Genomic DNA, 19,963 nt, shown 5'->3' on the forward strand with positions numbered 1-19,963 from the left:
CAAAAATTTTATTTTTTCATTAAATTTTGCTTACCAAAATACTTTTTAATAAATTAATTTTTTTATTGATTAAATTATATTTTTACCAAAATATTTTAAGAAAAATTTAATAATTAAATTATTTTTTCTAAGATACCATTCAATAATTTTTTAATTATTAAATTATGATTTTACCAAAATTTTTGTTAACAATTTTTTTATATTTTACTATTAATTTTTCGATATCAATATATATTATTTTAATATTAAAAAATCTTAATAAGATTATTTTTCAATATCAATATATATTAATTGTTATACATATTAACAATGATAAGATTTTTTATTTAATGTTTAAATAATATACATTGATATTGAAAAATTAATAGTAAAATATAAAAAATTGTTAACAAAAATTTTGGTAAAATTCTAATTTAATAATTAAAAAATTATTAAAGGGTCTCTTAGAAAAAAATAATTTAATTATTAAATTTTTAAAAAATATTTTGGTAAAAATATAATTTAATTAATGAAAAATAATTTATTAAAAGGTATTTTGGTAAGAAAATTTAATGACAAAAGAATAAAATTTTTGCTAAAGGATATTTTTGTAAAAAGTAATTTTTTTTTTTGAAAAATGGATAAAATTAACATTAGTTGACACAAAAAATTTAAAATGAATTAAAAAGAAACTTTTTTAAAAGTTATAAAAGAAAAAAATATACATTTTATAAATATAAGAAAAAGAAGTATCATTTTAACATCTTACAACAAGAGAGAGAAGCAAATTTTTCTTTAAATAAAACGAAAACTAAAAAAGTAAGAGAATGCTGAGTCAATGAAGCTAATAAAATGCATCCCAGTTCTTTAAATAATTATATTCAACATTATACATTGCTTCATATTAATAATAAACTCTTCTAATTGGTACTTACAAACACTATCATCTATCTCTGTTCTCTGATCTCACAACAAAATGGCAAAAAGCTTCAAGTATATCATCCTTGGAGGAGGAGTTGCCGCTGTTAGTTCTCTCCCTCCCTTGATCAATTAATTAATTAATGTCTCTTCATACTTAGATATGATGTTCGTGTTTTATTAGTCGTTTAACGTATTCTTTAACAAAGCACTTAACGTCTGTTCACAAGACAACAGGGTTACGCAGCGAGGGAGTTTTTCAAACAGGGACTTAAGTCCGGAGAGTTGGCCATCATTTCTAAAGAAGCGGTACGCTTTATTAATATTTTACGATCGAGAAATTTTATGTTACAAAATTCTTATGTTAGATTTGTGTTATTACTAGTATTAAATTCGTGTGATTTACGGATTTATATTTTAATTTAATATGATAAATCAAAAATAATATTTTATAATAAAAAACTTTTTGAATTTAATATAATACTATTATTGTTATTATATAATAAATATACCGAAAAAATAAATTGAGTGGAATAGAATTATATAACACTAATTGAATAGAACTGAAAAAATTTTATAAGATTATATTAAATTGAATAGAATTACATATTTTATAGTACTATCGTTGTTATTATAAATATAAGATTATTTATTTTTTCAGTTATATACGTTATTTGAATCATGGAAAAAAAACTTAAAAAAATAAGAACGTATATAACGAAAAAAAATAAATAATCTTATATTTTAACAAAATATGTAATTCCATCAATTTTTAATATAAACTTTTGTAGTTAGAATATTTACTTTTAAATTATGTAAAGTTTTTTAAAATATTTTTAGATGCATATGCTTACTTAAGAATTCAAATAAAATTGTATTCTAAATTTAAAATTTTAAACACAATGCTTTAATTAGCAATTAGAAATTAGAATTATATTTTTTTAAAAATAAATATACATTAAAAATTAACAACCAATTTAATTGTATAAAAAATAGTTCATATTAAAAATTTAAAATTTTATGTCATCAAATAATAAATTAGAAATTAATAAAATATCTACAGTATAAATTAAAAAATAAAATCATAAATAATAATTAAATAACTAATTTATATTGTTAAAAAAATAAATAAATTCCAAACATAAAAAAAATAACAACTCAAAAAAAAATAATATTCCTACCCAAACAAATAGATGTATTTGGTATTATTCTATTAGATAGACTCTAAAAAAAATTCTAAAATATGTGTCTTCAAATTCTCAATTTTTATTCTATATCTTGATTATCGTATAAGTTGAGGTATCTCTTTCTGCTTCCGAAGCTTCGAACTCCGAAGATAATCGTTTAATTGGCGTAATAGCATCTTTCAACACCTCAAATTCACCATTGTCCGCAACTTTATTGAAAAATTCAAGCAATAAATTCTGTATAAAACTCTATGTTAAATTAAAGACATCCTTCTTACATTTTATTCTAATTCAATAATATTTTTTGAATAAAATTAGACTTTAATTTTAAGAAAAAAAAAATTTTTGAATAACTAACTTTGCATCTTTTATTTCTTCTCCTTCGATGACTAAAGATGTCTTTGAGGTTGAAAACAAATTACCGATATAGCCAACATCCTAAAATTATAATTAATTTATTAATTATTTTATAAAAATTAGATATTACCAATGACTAAAGAATAAAAAAACTAATTAATTTTGAATAGAAATTACAATTATAACTACACCTATAATTTGAATAGAGTGAGCCTCTTTGAATTTAGTTATGAGGTCCACAACGCCAGACATTAAGGGTGATTACAGGTCGGGTTGGTTCGAGTTTGAAGTGAAATTAGAATTGAACCAATTGAATTATAATTAGTTCGGTTTTTTTCGAATTTATATTTTTTTGTGTATGTACCTGAATCAAACCAAACCGATTAAGAATAGATTGGTTCGGTTTGAATAATTGGCTATCCAATAAAACAAAAATTCATTAAAAAATGAAATTTTTATCTTAAAAATTCTGTAAATACAATAAACATATAAAATCAATAGAAATAATCTAAATATGTTAAACACCAAACATATTAAAAACTAAACACATTAAAATCCAAACATATTAAAAGGTATATATATATATATTTAAATTTTTTTTATTTAATTAACATATGGTCAGTTCCACGGGTTGGTTCGGTTCTGCACCCCAAGAACCGTTACTCGGACCAATTACTAGAGAACCGTTACTCGGACCAATTACTAGAGAGGGCCATTGATTTGGTTCGAGTTAAACTCGATTTTCCATTTGTTTCGGAACTAATTTAATTGGTTCGATTCGAATTCAGATGAATAATCGGGTATCCAATACCCATGATCACCCCTATTAGACATCTTCCTAATTTTATAAGAAGGTAAAAAATGTGGATTATCAGAAATTTGAACTTCAACAATAAAAAAAAAATATCTTATCAATTAGGTTGAGTAAAAGTGTAGGTGTATGTGATAGATCTCCTTTCTATAGGGTATTATTTAATATATTAATAATAAAAAATATAAAAATTGTCATTAAAAATACCTCCGTTAATGTTTCTAGAAATAAATATATACTGGTTAAAACTTATCAATAAAAGTGGATCAAGTATCTTTACACAACTCTTTTTTAATATTTATTTTGCCTTCTTATCAAAGACTACAAAACATCCACAATCATAGTCATCAATAACATCAAATTTGATTCAGTACCTGCTTAAAAAAATATTAACATAAAAGAAAAATTAAGTATAGACTTATTCAATGTGTAATCCACTGTTATTAGAGTTTATTTAAAAAAATAAAAAAATCTTGAAGTTATGGATAAAAAAACACTACCACAACTTGAATATTTAAAATGTTTTGTAAGAACATATGTAGACTTATTGTATTCACATTGATCGTATCATTAGTCTGAAGTATCCATAATATGACTTATAATAGTCAAGATAACACAAACAATATTCTAAAAAAATTATTGGTTTAAGATACGGATAAAAAGAATCAAGACATGAGAAGATAAAGTATGATATAATAGTAAAAATAAAATTGAAGTATAATTTGAATTTAAAAACAAACTTAAGTTCGATAAGAATATAAAAAACAAACAAATCTCCTAATTTGGTGAGTTTTTAAATCTAAAAAATAAATTAAAATAATTAAAATGAATAAACAAAAATAATCTATGTATAATGAATTGAATTTTTTTTCAAACTTTTTTCAGCTAAGAAAATTAGTGTATTTAATTCTTTTAATTATTGAATAATTTTGTCTTGATAAATTTTAAAGAATGCAGCTTTATTTAAAATTCTGCCGATATTACCTCTAAGTCCTTCAGATCTTACAAAGTTAAATAAATAAAGAAAACTTATATTAGATAATAAACAAATAGTCTTAAGCTAAAGAATATATATACTTTTAAATTGAATGATATTTTTATCTTTAAGATTGAAGAATATTTTGTGTCATCCATGAAATTTTGTAAAATTGCATAACGACAATAAAAATTTTAATTTATTACACAAAGAGTAAAAATTCACAAAAAAAATATATATTTTTAAAAAATTGTAGATAAATATTACTGTTAAATAACTTCACTCTAACAAATTGCAGAACAACAATAACTCCATTCTTGTTGTCAAAATCCAAAAAAAAATATTTAATTTTTGTGTATAATTGTCAAAAAATACACACACTATTATTTTTCTATGTTAAATGCAAATATACAAAGTAGATACATAAGACTTAAAAATACAATTAAAAAAACTAATTACAACTTAAAATTAACAACCAATAAAATTGTACCAAATTATATACGTATTTTATATTTTAAAATTTAAAATATTAACGATCCTATAAAATTGTACTAACCGTATATATTTTATATTTTAAACTTTAAAATTTAACGATTCCATAAGATTTTAAATATAATTTATAAAGACTTTTTTATTCAAAAAATAGTTACGATTTAAAAATTAATAATTAATTTATTATTTTAATTTTATGAAGATCAATCACAATCAATGTCAAGTTAATTAATTTTTTAAAGACTAATTGAGAAACAAATTTATTCACTAAAAACAAACTGATTTACTGAAAATAATTATTTTTAACAAATTAAAATCTTTTAAGCACACAAAATAGTAATTTTATTAAAAAATGGTTACAATTTTCAAAACATTAACGACAACCAAATAAAAAGAGAAAGAGTAAAATATTGTTAGGATTTAAAAGGGCATAAAATATTATATTTTATATTTTTATTTTTATGTTTATGAAAAATAAAAGGTTTAAATTTATAGCTAAAAAATTCAAAAAGAATGGATTATCTATCATCTACTTTTAATTCAATAACATTATATTTAATAGATTCGTGATCTTTTTTAAAAGTTTTCTCCCCTCTAATTCCAATAAGATATCAAATAATATTTAAAATAGATTAAAATAAAAAAAATTGTTGTTAATAATTTTGCTAAGAAAAAAATCGATCAAATAAATAAATTGATCAATGAATTTACTTTTTTTTTAAAACAATAAACTTATCAATCAAATAGGTATAATTGAATCTAGAAGTATTGAGAGTGTCAAAACTCAAAAAGCTAAATATATATTATGAAATACTTCACGATTTTAAAAGTCTATGCACATCGGTACGCTGGTTTAAATTCACCACATATTTATGATATGTAGTCTTGAAATTACCCACATTGCGCCCAACACCAAAATATATGATTTGATATGTCATTCTTTCTCTTAGCAAATTCATGAATCGAGACACAAGAGCCTTTTTAATTGAGGCATGTATTTTTTCTCTTTAGAATTCATAAAAAAAAATCAAAAAACAATTAAAATGAGGTAAATAAACACAATTGAAATATCAATAATATAAATTTAAGAAAGTGTATTTTGAAATTCAAAACGTAACAACCTATGACAATTATTTAATATTGACCTCACGACATGAGTATATTGAAGTTAAATGAAATTTTGGAATTCAAATAGGACACTTTAAATTTTAAGGACCAAAATAGGATTAGCCTTAAATTTAGGAAACCAATTTAGTACTTTACCCTAAAATTTTAAAAAATAACCACTTAAGTAAAACAACTTAAGCAAATAACTTAAAATTAAAAAATAATAACCTAAGCAAATAATAATTTATAATTTAAAAGAGTAATCTACAAATAATTCAAAATTTAAAAAGTAACGACCTAAATAAATAACTTAAAATTTATAAAGTAACAACCTAAGCAAATAACTTAAAATTTAAAAAATAAGAATCTAAGCAAATAACTTAAAATTAAAAAGTAACAATCCTAAGCAAATAATACTTTATAATTTATAAATAAAATTTTAAAGTTTTCTAGTGAACAACCTAAGAAAATAATAATTTATAATTTTAAAAATTTCTAGTGACAACACCTAAATAAATAATTAGTTTAACAATATTAAAAACTAAATACCTAACAACCTAAGAAAGTGTATTTAAAAATTTAAAAATAACAACGTAAGTAAATAATAATTTATAATTCATAAATAAAAAATTTAAAAATTTCTAATGACGACACCTAAGTAAATAAATTCAAAAATTCAATGTATGAGTGCCATGTTAGCAAAAAACTCCCTATTTATATTATTATAAAGATGAGCGCCATGTTAGAAAAAAACTGTATTACTATAAAGATTATTGGCAGTTACTCATCTATTTTCTAAAAAGAGTAAAGTATTATTTTTGTCTCTAACGTTTGGAGTAAGTCTTAAAATTATTCTTAACGTTCAAATTGTTTTATTTAAATCTCTAATATTTCAAAATTATCCCAATGTTATTTTATCGTTAGCAATCTGTTAACAGAATTGAGATAATTTTAAAATATTAAAGACTTAAATAAGACGAAAATATTAGAAACAAAAACCATACATTACTTTTATAAGAATTACCGAATCAAGTAAAATGATAATGAATTTTAAGTAAAAACTCACGTGTATTTGTATTCATGTAAAATTGATAGTTGATAATCGTTAGATGATAATTTAGTCAAATCTGTCAAATTATTTCATAGTTTTTGGCTATCAACTTCACATGAAAACAACTACATGTGAGTTTTTACCTGAATTTTAATAGAATGAATTGTATTATGAATTCAAAATTTTTACTCGTACTTATAAAATGACTAGTATATAAACTTTCGAAAAAAAAAAAGAGCATGTACATAAGTATAAATTATATCTTTTTGTATCTAATATATCGAACTTCTTTAATGTTTAATTTAATTAAACTTTATTTTTAACTTTTTTAACAAATTTTAATTTTTCTACAATAATTTTAATTTTTTTTGACAGAAAATTATTAATTTATTTTTAATTTTGTTCATAATAAAAAAAATTTACTTAAAATAAAAATAATGTGATTAAGAGAAAAATTAAAAAATAAATTTATTTAGAATGAAAGTAATATGACTAAGAGTAATTCATTTAGATGCAATTAAAACAATAATTGAATAATTATTTTTGATAAAAATTAATATTATTGAAAGATAAAATTAAAATTTATTTTAAAATTAAAAATAAACTTTAACTAAATCAAGCATTAAAGATTAGAATTTCAATACATTAGTTATAAAATGTATAATTTATACTTTATTGTATATGTACCATGTTTTTTTTTTACAAATTTATTTACTAATCATTTTACAAAAGATTTCATTATGAGTAAAAATCTTTAAGAATAAAGTTTAAACAAATAAATTTATTTATGATGAAAGTAATATGATTAAGTATAATACTTAGATGTGGTTAAAAAATAATTGAATAACTATCTATTGTAAAAAAATGATATTATTAAAGGATAAAATTAAAATTTATTTCTATGTTAAAAATAAATTTTATTTAAATTAAACATTAAAAAAATTCGATATATTAAAAACAAAAAGATATAATTTATACTTTATTATATATGTATCATACTCATTTTTTTCCTTTTTTCCGAAAGTTTATCTATTAATCTTTCTAGAAGTATTCTATGATGAGTAAAAATATTAAATTCGTAATGCAATTTATTTCGTTAAAATTTATTTTTATTTTACTTAGTTTGGTAATTTTTCTAAGAGTAATGTATTATTTTTGTTCCTAATATTTTTGTCCTATTTAAATTTCTAACGTTTCAAAATCGTCTCAATTTTGTCTTGCTGTCAATTCTGTTAACAAATCTTAATAGCAGGACAACATTAAGATAATTTTAAAATATTATAGACTTAAACAAGACAATTTAAATGTTAGAGACAACTTTAAACTTTATTTTAAATATTAAAGACAAAAATAATATTTTAATCTTTTAAAAATTATGGACATCATTTCTCATATATTATATAATAAGTCTAATTATACTCATATTTAATATATAAAATAAATATCCTTATAAATTTTATGTGAAAATAGAATATTATGTTTGAACTAAATTCTAGATAATTAAATTATCATATTGTTTTTATCCTCTTAGGACTATAAAATTTGAAATTGTTTCTGTAATTCTAGACTACATTAAAAAAAAATACTCCTAAAAAATTCAAGTAATATGTGCCATACGGTAGGTACCCTTTCTCTGTCTCCCATCCCCTTATAGAAAAAATGATCCCGGTCTCTGTCAGTCTGTCTTATTTTTGTTATGTTTTTTTTTTATTAAAAAAATATATATCTATAGATATATATAGATATTAATCTTTTAAAAAAAAATAAAATTAATACAAAACTATAATATAATTCATTATAATTAATCTATATTTAATATATTAAAACACAATACAAACATAAATTTAACATAATTCACATACACAGTAAATGTCCAACGTACAAATTAAAAGAAAAAAAAAACGAGTTACCAATATACATAAGAAAGAACATTTTAGCAAATTTATTGTTCACGGAAATTTAATAAGTTCCCATAAGATGGGTACCTTTACTTCGTCTCGCTTCTCATTTATTCACTACGATGGATATCACTACTGTGAAAATTTTGTGAATCCCTGATAAGCCTCCCGTTACAGCCTTACAGGTAATTTATGCGGATACCCACTTTTACTTTTTATTTTTTATTTTTTTATTTTTTGCCATCTTAATTATATCAGTATATGAAGCAAAAGCATGACCGATACTATTACAATTTTCAAAACTACAATTCTAACCCTAGAATACGTTTAATGTGTATTTTAAAAACTTATTTTTATTCAACCTTTAACAATGTGTTCGATTAATTAAAAGTGTAATAATTTCAGGTGTTAAAAATATAAAAAACAGACCTTTTATAAAATAATACATGAAAGATAATAATTTATTCTCTAATTTTGAAAATAACTATATTACATGTTAACAAAAATAAATTATTAAATTTGTCATTTATATGAAATACATATTAAAATATATATTATATGTATTTATATTAAATGCTAGTAACTGATTTTGGTATATATATTGTATTTTTATTTCAGAAAATTATCGAAACAATTGCCATAATTACTACATAAAGTCATCCAATCAAATGTTTATGTTTTGATAGTTTGTGACAAAATAAATTATTGAGCAAATAATTAAACTGTTTGTATCTTTTTTTTAAGGTGGCACCTTATGAACGCCCAGCTCTCGCAAAGGTTTTCTTATTCCAGAGTGTGAGTTTCTATATATTGCTGTTTGTAGTATTAAGGGTCTTCACTCTTCAAGATAAGGTCTGGCCCGAATTTATTTGAATTTAGGTCCGGATGTATTATTTTTATTTGATAAAAATTTTCGAATGAATTTAGGTCAAAGTAGGTAGATTCGATTCCATTCGAAGTTATGCTTAACTAATAAAATATTTATTTTACAATAAAATTAACAATAAAATTTTATATTCTTATTATTCAATTAATATTTGAATAAAGTATAATTTTTTTCTGAAGTTTAACAAAAATTTTAACAATATCTCTAAGTTTATTTTATTTTAATTTTGCCTAAAAAAATTTTATTTACATCAAATATATTCTTAGACGCTAATTTTTAAAAAAAGTTAGGACCAATTCAATAACAATTTCATAAGAACATTCTTTAAAATAAACAAATCAAGCATAATTTTCATGCATTATTATTGGATTAGTCTAATTTTTAAAAAATTTAGCTATCAAGAATATATTTGATACAAATCGAAATCTTTTGGGACAAAATTGAAACAAAATAAAATATAAAATTTTTACCTAGGGATAAAAAATATATTCTAGCCTTAATATTTTTTATATTATTTAGAATTATTTTTATTTTAAAATAATTTATTTTAGTATAAATATTATACTTAATATTTATTAGATTTAATATTTAAATAGAAGAGTTTATTAATTTACTATAAAAAAATTTACAGTATATATTAATTATATATTGACTCGGTTTAATCCAATTCATTTCATATTAGTTTAAGACCAAGTTCGAGTTTTTAAAACAAACTCAGTAAAATATTAGGGTGGGAATTGAGGTTAATTAAAATAAACCCAGCCATTCCCTTTTTCCTTTTCCTAAATTCCTTTTCTTATAAACTTCCTTGTCAAGGTAGTCTAATAGTCTTGCTGCCCAAAAAACCAAAAAAATGGTACAAGATGGTTGATCACTCTTCCATTGGGTGACTTAAAAAGTCCGTTTTGCAATTTTTCCTAATCATTTTTAAGATTAATTTTAAAGAAAACTATTTTTATTTTTCAAATACCTTGTTTGCCTCATCAATTTGTATATAATGGCACTGTTCCATTTTGCAGCACCTGCTAGACTTCCTGGATTCCATGTATGTGTTGGAAGTGGGGGAGAAAGATTGGCTCCTGAGTGGTACCAACAACAAGGTGATTTTAATTGAGACCTAGGATCTTAATATACAACAATTTTACCATTTTAGGAATCAATATTGCCGTTAACAACTATATAATCATTCAAATTTAACTAATGATTACAGGGATAGAGTTAATTCTTAGCACAGAAATAGTGAAAGCAGACCTTGATGCAAAGTCTTTGAGCAGTGCTAATGGAGAAACAATAGAGTACCAGACTTTAATTATTGCAACAGGCTCAGCAGTAAGGATCATTGTGTATATCAGAAAAGAAGTTGAAATTTTGTTGTCCAAATTTCACACCCTTTATCATCATGCTAATACTTTACACTTTTTTTCCCCCTTTTAATTGAAGGTTATAAAGTTGACTGATTTTGGTGTAGAAGGGGCTGATTCTAAAAATATCTTTTACCTGAGGGAGATTGATGATGCTGAAAAATTGTACGAGGCAATCAAAGCAAAGAATAATGGGAAAGCTGTGATTGTTGGAGGAGGATACATTGGTCTAGAGCTTAGTGCAATTTTGAGGCTACACAATATTGATGTTACAATGGTCTACCCTGAACCTTGGTGTAGTAAGTAAACATATATATTTGTTGGTAATAATGAGTGGATATTTAGTTGTTTCTTTGTATTTCAATAACTGCATAAGAGTTCAATATTCAAATGAATGGGACAGGTATTGAATATCTAAAAAAGAAATCGAGGATTCTCCAAGAGCTAAGACAAAAAGAATATAACATAGTAAAATCCACTAGAACTTGATCATCCTGATTTTATAGGTCGTACCTCGACTTATTAAAAAACCTTTTAAAAGGATTCTAAAAAGAAAGAGTACACCAACTTATTCCATCTCTTGATTTGTACCTGTAAGAATATAATTGATGTTGCAGTGCCAAGACTTTTTACCTCCGAGATAGCTGCTTTCTATGAGGAATACTATGCAAAAAATAAGGGGGTGACAATCATTAAAGGAACTGTTGCTGCTGGTTTCACTGCTAATTCCAATGGAGAGGTAATGTTGCCTGCGATCTCTGCCCTATTGTAATTTTTTTCTAAAAGGATGATTTGAACTTTGAAGTTGCTAATCCAACTTAGCATGATTTCCATATACAATTCAGGTAAAAGAAGTAAAGTTGAAAGATGGAAGAGTTTTGGAAGCTGATATTGTTGTTGTAGGCGTCGGAGCAAAGCCTCTAACAAACTTGTTTAAAGGGAAAGTTGAAGAGGATAAAGGTGGAATCAAGGTTTGAAAGTCAAATTCAAATCTAGAGAGGCTTATGGCAGTTTTGCTTGTTCCAAAAATGTGCTAACAATGTTTTATTGTCAACAATAGACCATGATGAAATTGTGTTAAACTGTTAATGGTTACAGACTGATGCCTTCTTCAAAACAAGTGTAGATGATGTTTATGCTGTTGGAGACGTGGCTACTTTCCCTATGAAAATGTATGGTGATATGAGAAGAGTTGAACATGTCGATCATGCTCGCAAATCAGCCGAGCAGGCTGTAAAGGTTAGCACATTTAACTGTCAATCTTGGCCTTGAATGTATCACTATAGTGGCATCAACAGGACAATTCATTTTGTAATAATGGATTCCTTGATGTAGGCCATCAAGGCAAAAGAGAATGGGGAAACAATAGAGGAGTACGACTACCTTCCATACTTCTACTCTCGCGCATTTGACCTGTCATGGCAATTCTATGGTGACAATGTTGGAGAGGCAGTGGTATTTGGAGACAGAGATCCAAAATCAGCAAAGCCAAAGTTTGGAACATATTGGATTAAAGATGGCAAAGTCTTTGGAGTATTCTTGGAAGGTGGAACCCCAGAGGAGAACAAGGCTATTGCCAAAGCTGCCAAAGTCCAGCCTCCAGCAGAAAATCAGGATCAACTGGCACAGGAAGGTGTTTCCTTCGCTACTAAATTATGATAATTATTTTCTGGTCTAAAAATAAAGTTAGATCATTAATTTAGGAAGAAATATCATACATATGCATGTCCTCACAATAGAAAAGACTTCTTTTGTTTGATGATGATCTTCCAATTGTTTTGCTGTTTATGTTCTTGGATGGTTTGGATAACAGCTATCAAGTAGCACTCCACTTCAACTTTATTCAAGACACAAGAAAAGACACAAAAAAGAGAGATACAACATTTTGTGTTCTTATATTCTATTTGGTGATAAACTAGAACAAATTATGAAAATTCAATTTATTCTCATTCTCTGTTTAACAATGATTTACTGTGTCCGCGTGTCAAGACACATTTTGGTGTGTATCAATCCTTATTCTTAACATGTATTTTTGAAATAAATTTAGAAATAATACATATTATTAATTATTAAAATAAAAAATATTTTAAATACTTTATATAATTAAGAAAAATATTAAAAATAATTAAAAAATTAATTTATATTTTAATATCAATAAAATACTAAAATATCAGTACAATTTATCTAAAAAAGTACTTTATATTTATATATATGCGTATCCCCATATCTTATAAAAATTTCAAATTCACATTTCACGTGTTGTATTGTATCATATCCCATATCAGTATGTTGTATTGTATCATATCCCGTATCAGTATGTTGTATTGTGTGTTTGGGAAAATTATAAATAATTTTTAGGAATTTTAAGTTAGAAATATTATATTTTTATGTTTGGTTCAAAGTTTGAAAAACTATTTTTAAATAAATTTGATTTCAAAATATCAAAATACTATCATTTCAATTCTCACTTTCTCTTTGAATATATGGAATCTGAATAACAAAACCACACATACTAAGAAGAATGAGGAGATTTCCACTTCACATGAAGGCTTCTTTCACCTGCTAACGTACTTTCTCACTTCTCTTTAGCCAATACCACTCTTTAGCCAATACCAATAGTGCAGCAGGACGCAGAGAAAATGTCTATCCAGTAATCCAGCATTTCAATTTCTAATTGTGACTATTTCGGATTATCATTTTGCTCTTGCATTACCTTGGCAAAGTTCTGATTGGTCTATAAATTACAATCCAATGCGGCCACGACATTTGGCAATGAGCTTTTTAATAAAATCTCTAAAATCATGTTCCTATATATCCTACTTTTAAAAGGCCTAAAATCTTAAAAATACAAAGCTTCCGTTTCTTAATATCCTGATCTAAACATATGCTCGACTTACAAAACCAAATCCTCCTGTAGTCGTGACGGTTAGCATTTTGTGGAATGGAATTAAATTTTGGAAGAAGCTTAAGCAGGGATTTCATTGGGTATTATCAGAAATCTATCAGCACATGATTTTACCAACTATCAAGTAATCTTTCAACATTAACACAAAAAAGATAATCTCGATTGTTAATTCAAACTAATAGCCTGTTAATTCTTGCCTATTCTAAAAACAAACTGAATTAAAGAGATGCCCATAGGCTAAAAATGAAGAAAGGCAAACCAAGAAATAAACTCATTCTGTGATTTCCAAATTGAAGTTCCATAACATCAATAAAGTCGATAAAAATATCAAACCAAATTCTTCCAACATATATCACAACAATTAACTAAAACTAAGATGCTCTAGATTGGCAATCTTTCCCGGGAATAAAAGTTGAAGAACCAACCACTTAGTCAAAGAGACTGAATCCCATATCCTGTAACACAAACAAAACAATCAGATTACAATAATAATAATAGTAATAGTAATTGTAGTAGTAATAGCAGTGACTTACATCATCTGATTCTTCCTTCTCTTCAACCTTCTCCTCTTTCTTTGACTCGGAGGCTGAGGGAGCAGCAGCACCTCCGCTAGGAGCAGCGGCAACGGCCACAGCACCGCCACCACCGGCAGGCACCGAAGCAAGCTTTTCCCTACCGGCGGCAATGACCTCTGTTATGTCTTTGCCTTTCACTTCAGACAAAAGAAGCGTTATCCTTTCATCATCAGCTTCAGCTCCAACTGAACAATTTCAAAATAAAAATTTCACCTTCAAATCACCGATCAAAATATTCCACAAATCAACAAAAAAAAAATAAAGAAAATAATATGAAAAAAAGAATTGGATTAATGGAAAACACGCTACCGCAGCCGAGGATGTCCTTGATGTCGCCGGCGGAAGGGGAAGTGTTGCCGCCGAGAACAGCGAGGAGATAGGCGGCGATAACCTTCATCTTCGTTCCAGAACAATGTGTCGCGAGTTGCAGTGGGATCTGACTAGTGAATTGGCGAAAGTGTTCTTTTGTTTTTTGTTTTCTTTTTTTTTTTGCAGTACTGCAAATTCATAAATAGGGTTCCATTTCGGCACAATAGCTTCTAGGGTTTTAGTACCCGTGACCGACCCGTATCTTCGGCCCTATCGGATACACTGGGGGCCTCTCTTAAGCCCATTACGAAGTTTCTTGCCGGGAAAAAAAATACCAATAATGGTTCATTTAGTTTTTTTTTTGTGGTCAATGTCCAAAACAGTTTTTTGTGGTCGGAATTCGGAAGTAACTTGGTTATTGTTCAATTTAATTATTAACTTTATCCGTCCAAAAAAAAAATTATTAACTTTATAAAAAGGAATTTTAAGATAAATAAAATAAATATAATATCACTACATTTTTATCCATTTTTACTTATTTTGTTATCAATAAAAACGAGATGAAAATTTTTGTTATTGCAAATGAAATATATTCCAAAAAATGAAAGTATATCTCTTATTATCTCGTTAACACTTTCAAAGAGATACATGTAATATCATATTGAGCACTATGCAAAAAAGAAATTGACCCGGACAAAATTTGAGTTCTACATAAGTGATTTTATGTAATGTGGTTGCATATTAAGCCTCAAAGGCTCAAATGTTCTCTTTTTCTTTTAGAAATTCTATACTTTAATCTGCTGAATATGTTCGAATGATGTTCGATTATCATAAAAAAATTATGCTGCAACATTGTAATGGTGCTTTATGTTAGGGTTGGGAGCATCAAGGTGGGTGCTAATCTATCTAAATTTGATAAGTGGGGCAAAGATGAATATGATGATTCTACATCACGAGTAGCACAACCAATTCGATGATTTGCGCCAATGCTTGACATGGAGGACAAGGATTATCACGATAAGAAAAGCAATGATACTGAATATCATTGGATTTAGCGTCGACCTGTACTGACGGATTTAGCATCAGTTTTTTTGATAGAAAAGAAGAGAAATTCGTTGCCAAAAAAAAAAATTACCGTCGGCATAGATTTTTCGTTGTTAAAATCGACGGTAATTATTCGCACGAAAACGTAATTCACCCGCGCCAATTTTATCATCGGAGTTTTCGTCAGTATATTCCGCCAGTATCACAGTTTAGTGAAACACGCCATTTTGGTAATTTACCGGCAAATTAATCCGCCAGTAAATTCGACAGTAAAATTAGGGTAAAATTAATGCAGAATTCTTTCTCCCTCACTTTTGCGAACACTTTATCTCTCTTCTCTTTCTCTCTCCCTTCTCGTCTTCTCTCTCCCTTGCCGTTGAAGTTGTCATCATCACCACCACTTGGAGCACCCATTGTAATCGCCGCTACATATCGTCATTGATTCTGCTGCTGTTGTCCCTGCTGTTAAGAACGCCACAGTTGCTGTTCATGTTGTCATCATTGTCGCCTCTGTCACCACCACGTTAAAGAGACCTTGCAGCCGCTATTATCAGATTTATTGTTGGTATGGTTATTTTATTTTTTCAGATTATTTTGTGAGTTTAGCATTTTGTTAGGATTTTTGTTAAATCAATGATTAAATTTGTTTAATAAAGTGTGTGATTAGGAGTTGTTGTATTAATTTAATGTAAGTAAAAATTAAATAATCTTAGGGTAGGTTAAGTACGGTTAGATTAAGAGTGCTTGAGTTGTTGAAAAATTTTAGTTGAGTTTAGTGAATGAGTTTCTTTCAATTGCATTAAACTTATGTCGCTTATTTTTGTGATATATGTTGTTAGTTTGGTGAAATTAGAATTAAGTTTTACTTAATTGGAATAATAAGTTTTACTTATTCTTTCAAATTAGTTTTTGAATTAGTTTCAACTTGTGAATTTAATAAGTTGTTCTTTTTATTAGGATGATGTTATTTTCTCTGAGATCGGTTGGAGTTTGCTTTTTTGTTATCTGTGCAGTAATATTCTAGGTTGGTTTTCTATCTCTGAATATAATGAATTGTTTAAATTTTATGTTGGACTTACCTTTCCTAGGATAGAGTTTTAGGATGGAAGTGGGAGAAGGTCACGTAATAGTGCCTTCTCGAAACCAGCGTTTGCTTGAAAATTATGGAGTTATAAGGGGTTGGGCATTAGAATGGTTAGGATTTGATGTTTTATTGAATGGGTGTATGTTATAATACCGATTTATAAGCCACAAAATCTTAAGAACCCAAAAAGTAGAATGCAGATATATGCATGGTTTTGAAAATTGAACCTGACCGGTCGGTTCAACCGGATTAACTGGGAACCGGTCACCTAGCCGGTCCGGATAAGGTCAAAAATCGTCTGGCAAAAAACCGGTAAAAACCGGTCAAATCGGCGATTAACCGATGAACCGGAAGAACCGTCCGATTTTTTAGCGGTTTTTGGTTTGAAAGTTCAAATGCTAAACAGCGTCGTTTTGGCTCTTTAAAAAAAAAAGAAAGAAAATGCCTAAACGTAAACGAAGCCCTAAATCTTAATCAGTTTCCAGAAATCACCCAAGCTCCAGAAATCACCCAAGCAGTTCAGCACCCACAGCCATCAGCCCTCTTCGCAGTCGCATAGCCACCAGCCCACCACCACCAATCGAGCAGCCCACCGCCATCGCCACCGCATCCCGCAGTCAAAGCAGCGACGACGTTGACCACTGCAACCACCACCGCGTCCTGCTTCATCGTCGAGCTCGCCTCCTCTTTCGTCGTCGCCGAGCTCGCCTCCTCCTTGGTCATCGCCGAGCTCGCTTACTCGTTGGTCGTCGCCGACATCGCGTCCTCTTTTGTCGCCGTTACTCGCCCCCGGTAATACTCTGTTCTTGATTTATTTGCTGCCTTCTGATTTTGATTTATGAGCTCGCCTCTTTCTGATTTTTTGTGCTTGTTTTTATGATTTATTTGTTTGCGATTTTGATTTATTTGCTGCCTTCTGATTTTGATTTTCTGTGCTTGATTTTGTTTTTTTATTTGCTGAGATTATTTGTTCATGATGAATTTGTTTGCTACTTCATGATTTTGGTTTTTGATTTTCTGAGGTTATTTGTTCATGATGAATTGATTTTGGTTTTTGATTTGCTAAGGTTATTTGTTCATGATTTTCTGCACCCCCTCAACTCTCATAACAGCCACAGAGAGAAGCTGAATCTCTCTGCCCTGCATCGTTCCGCCGCTCGCGCCGCTCTCTGCGCCGCCATGAGCTCAGCCGGCCACCACCAACTCTGGGCGGCACTACTTCTGCTCTTCTTCCCCTTTTCATTTCCCAGTCTGTCTCTGCTACATTCCAGGTCCCCTGCCTCATCCCTGTTTCCTGCTTTGTTTCTTTACTTTATTTTATTAATTCTGTTGTTAATTTTAGTTAGATTGCTGATTAATTCTGTTTGTTAGGATAGATAGATATATATGATGTTAGGTAGCTAGGTTGTGGTTAGAGGATTCTAGGCCTGATAATTGCTCTGTTCTTGATTATCCAACATGGCTTAATACTGCTTGTTTGCTGAATAATTTTGGTGTGATCATTGTTGTGCTGTTTCTGTTTCATGTGACCTGATTCTACCTGCTGCCCTGCTGAAATGTACTTGTGAAATTAAGTTGATGCTGCCTCTGTACATGCAATCCATGCTTTTCTCATGTTAATTGCAATTTTTGGATTCATGTGCTTATATTTTGCTGCTACTTGCTGCCCAAAATTCTAGAAATTGCTCTATTTTTAAACTTGCTACTTAAGAGTTGAACGTGGCACTTTTCAAATTCTTAGTATCACTATATTTCTCTTCCTTAATGATCTATGAAGTTGTTTAGTTATAAACTTTGATGTTTGAAGTTGATTGTGAACCTCTAATATTAAGTTATGGATAATTTATTATGTGAAATTTTAAATTTTTTAAGTTAGAAATTATTGAATTTATATATTTAAAATTATTTTTAGGTTTTTTAATAATTTTATTTAATATTTAATTAAACCGATTGAACTCCGGTCAAACCAATAAACCATTGAACCAGTGATCTCACCAGTTTATTGACCGGTCCGATTCTTGCAACCTTGGTTATATGTCACGTACCACACTAAGTCTAGATCATTATGAATTATGAGAAATTAGCTTCAAGCTATATTTCTAATGATATAACTTTTCTAAGACTCAAACAAAATTAAAGTGGATTAAAGTTATTTCCCAATAATCGCTAATCACTAAGATGAAGAACGAAACCAATCCTTAAACAATAATAAAAGCATTAATCAAGAGTAAAAGAACAAATAATTATTAATCCATTCAAATAAATAGAGCTCCTAACCTTAACAATGGAGGTTTAGTTGCTCATTGTGTAGAAAATCCTAGCAGAAAAAAGTGTAAAAGTGTGGAATAAAAATTAGGAAAAGAAAAGTCATTGCGTAGGCGTATCTCAATCCTATTTATAGTCCTAATTAAAATAAATTTGAAACTTAAATAAAATCTTAAGAGATTTTTTCTAATATTCATATGATTTACAAAATAAAATTTCCAAAAACCTTGTTTATTTGTTGCACTATGTGGTCCCAATTGAATCCATGTTCTCGGCGTTAAACGCCAGTGAGTGGGCATTTAGTGCCAGGCATCCAGAATTCAGGCACGAATTACGAGGCTTATGGTGCCAAACGCCGAGTGGTGGCATTTAGCGCCGCCTATACATAGGAGAATTGTTTCTTTTAACCTCTTGTGGTCGTGCGTACGTGCGGTACATGCGTATGCATGACTTCCCTTTCTGCTCTAGTGATGGGTACGTAATGACGCTTCTTTGCTTCTTCATGCACTTTTCTATCAATTCTTCATCCGAATGCTACCTGAAATCAATCAAAAGCTACAAAACTCAAAGTAGCATCCAATGGGGCATAATTTACTAAAGTCCCTTAGCAAATCAACAAAAACCATATAAATCACACAAAAAAGATACGAATGATGCTCACACATCATCCACTAGGCAATTTTAGTATCTAAACAAACAAAGTTCAAGCCTAAGGTTCTTCCTATTGCAAACTGGTTCAATGTACTAAATCTCAGCTC

At 27.6% G+C, this 19,963-nt stretch overlaps 2 protein-coding genes across 2 annotated transcripts; one reads left to right on the top strand and one right to left on the bottom strand.

Moving 5' to 3' along the window:
* The first annotated feature begins 955 nt into the window (after positions 1 to 955).
* On the top strand, positions 956 to 12,921 carry LOC112696669 (monodehydroascorbate reductase). The gene is made up of 10 exons (XM_025749495.2): positions 956 to 1,003; positions 1,135 to 1,206; positions 9,521 to 9,569; positions 10,682 to 10,762; positions 10,873 to 10,991; positions 11,103 to 11,322; positions 11,641 to 11,762; positions 11,869 to 11,994; positions 12,122 to 12,262; positions 12,359 to 12,921. Exons 1-10 carry the CDS (start codon positions 956 to 958, stop codon positions 12,680 to 12,682), a joined length of 1,302 nt encoding a protein of 433 aa, XP_025605280.1. The 3' UTR covers positions 12,683 to 12,921.
* A 1,269-nt stretch (positions 12,922 to 14,190) lies between these two features.
* LOC112696670 (large ribosomal subunit protein P2B) lies at positions 14,191 to 15,033 on the bottom strand. The gene is made up of 3 exons (XM_025749496.3): positions 14,813 to 15,033; positions 14,462 to 14,688; positions 14,191 to 14,383 (listed from the first exon to the last, which is right to left on the bottom strand). The coding sequence occupies exons 1-3, from the start codon at positions 14,898 to 14,900 to the stop codon at positions 14,357 to 14,359; spliced, it is 342 nt and encodes a 113-aa protein (XP_025605281.1). The 5' UTR covers positions 14,901 to 15,033; the 3' UTR covers positions 14,191 to 14,356.
* Positions 15,034 to 19,963: the final 4,930 nt, after the last annotated feature.

Source organism: Arachis hypogaea, chromosome 6 (assembly GCF_003086295.3).
Source record: "Arachis hypogaea cultivar Tifrunner chromosome 6, arahy.Tifrunner.gnm2.J5K5, whole genome shotgun sequence".
In the NCBI taxonomy this organism is placed as follows: domain Eukaryota; kingdom Viridiplantae; phylum Streptophyta; class Magnoliopsida; order Fabales; family Fabaceae; genus Arachis; species Arachis hypogaea.

Coding starts and splice junctions, on each gene's coding strand:
- LOC112696670 (XM_025749496.3), bottom strand. CDS start 14,900: ATGAAGGTTATCGCCGCCTATCTCCTCGCTGTTCTCGGCGGCAACACT. Junction 14,689..14,812: donor CAAGGACATCCTCGGCTGCG/GTAGCGTGTTTT, acceptor GAAATTGTTCAG/TTGGAGCTGAAGCTGATGAT. Junction 14,384..14,461: donor AGAAGGAAGAATCAGATGAT/GTAAGTCACTGC, acceptor TTTGTGTTACAG/GATATGGGATTCAGTCTCTT.
- LOC112696669 (XM_025749495.2), top strand. CDS start 956: ATGGCAAAAAGCTTCAAGTATATCATCCTTGGAGGAGGAGTTGCCGCT. Junction 10,992..11,102: donor TTATTGCAACAGGCTCAGCA/GTAAGGATCATT, acceptor TTTTAATTGAAG/GTTATAAAGTTGACTGATTT. Junction 11,763..11,868: donor CTGCTAATTCCAATGGAGAG/GTAATGTTGCCT, acceptor TATACAATTCAG/GTAAAAGAAGTAAAGTTGAA.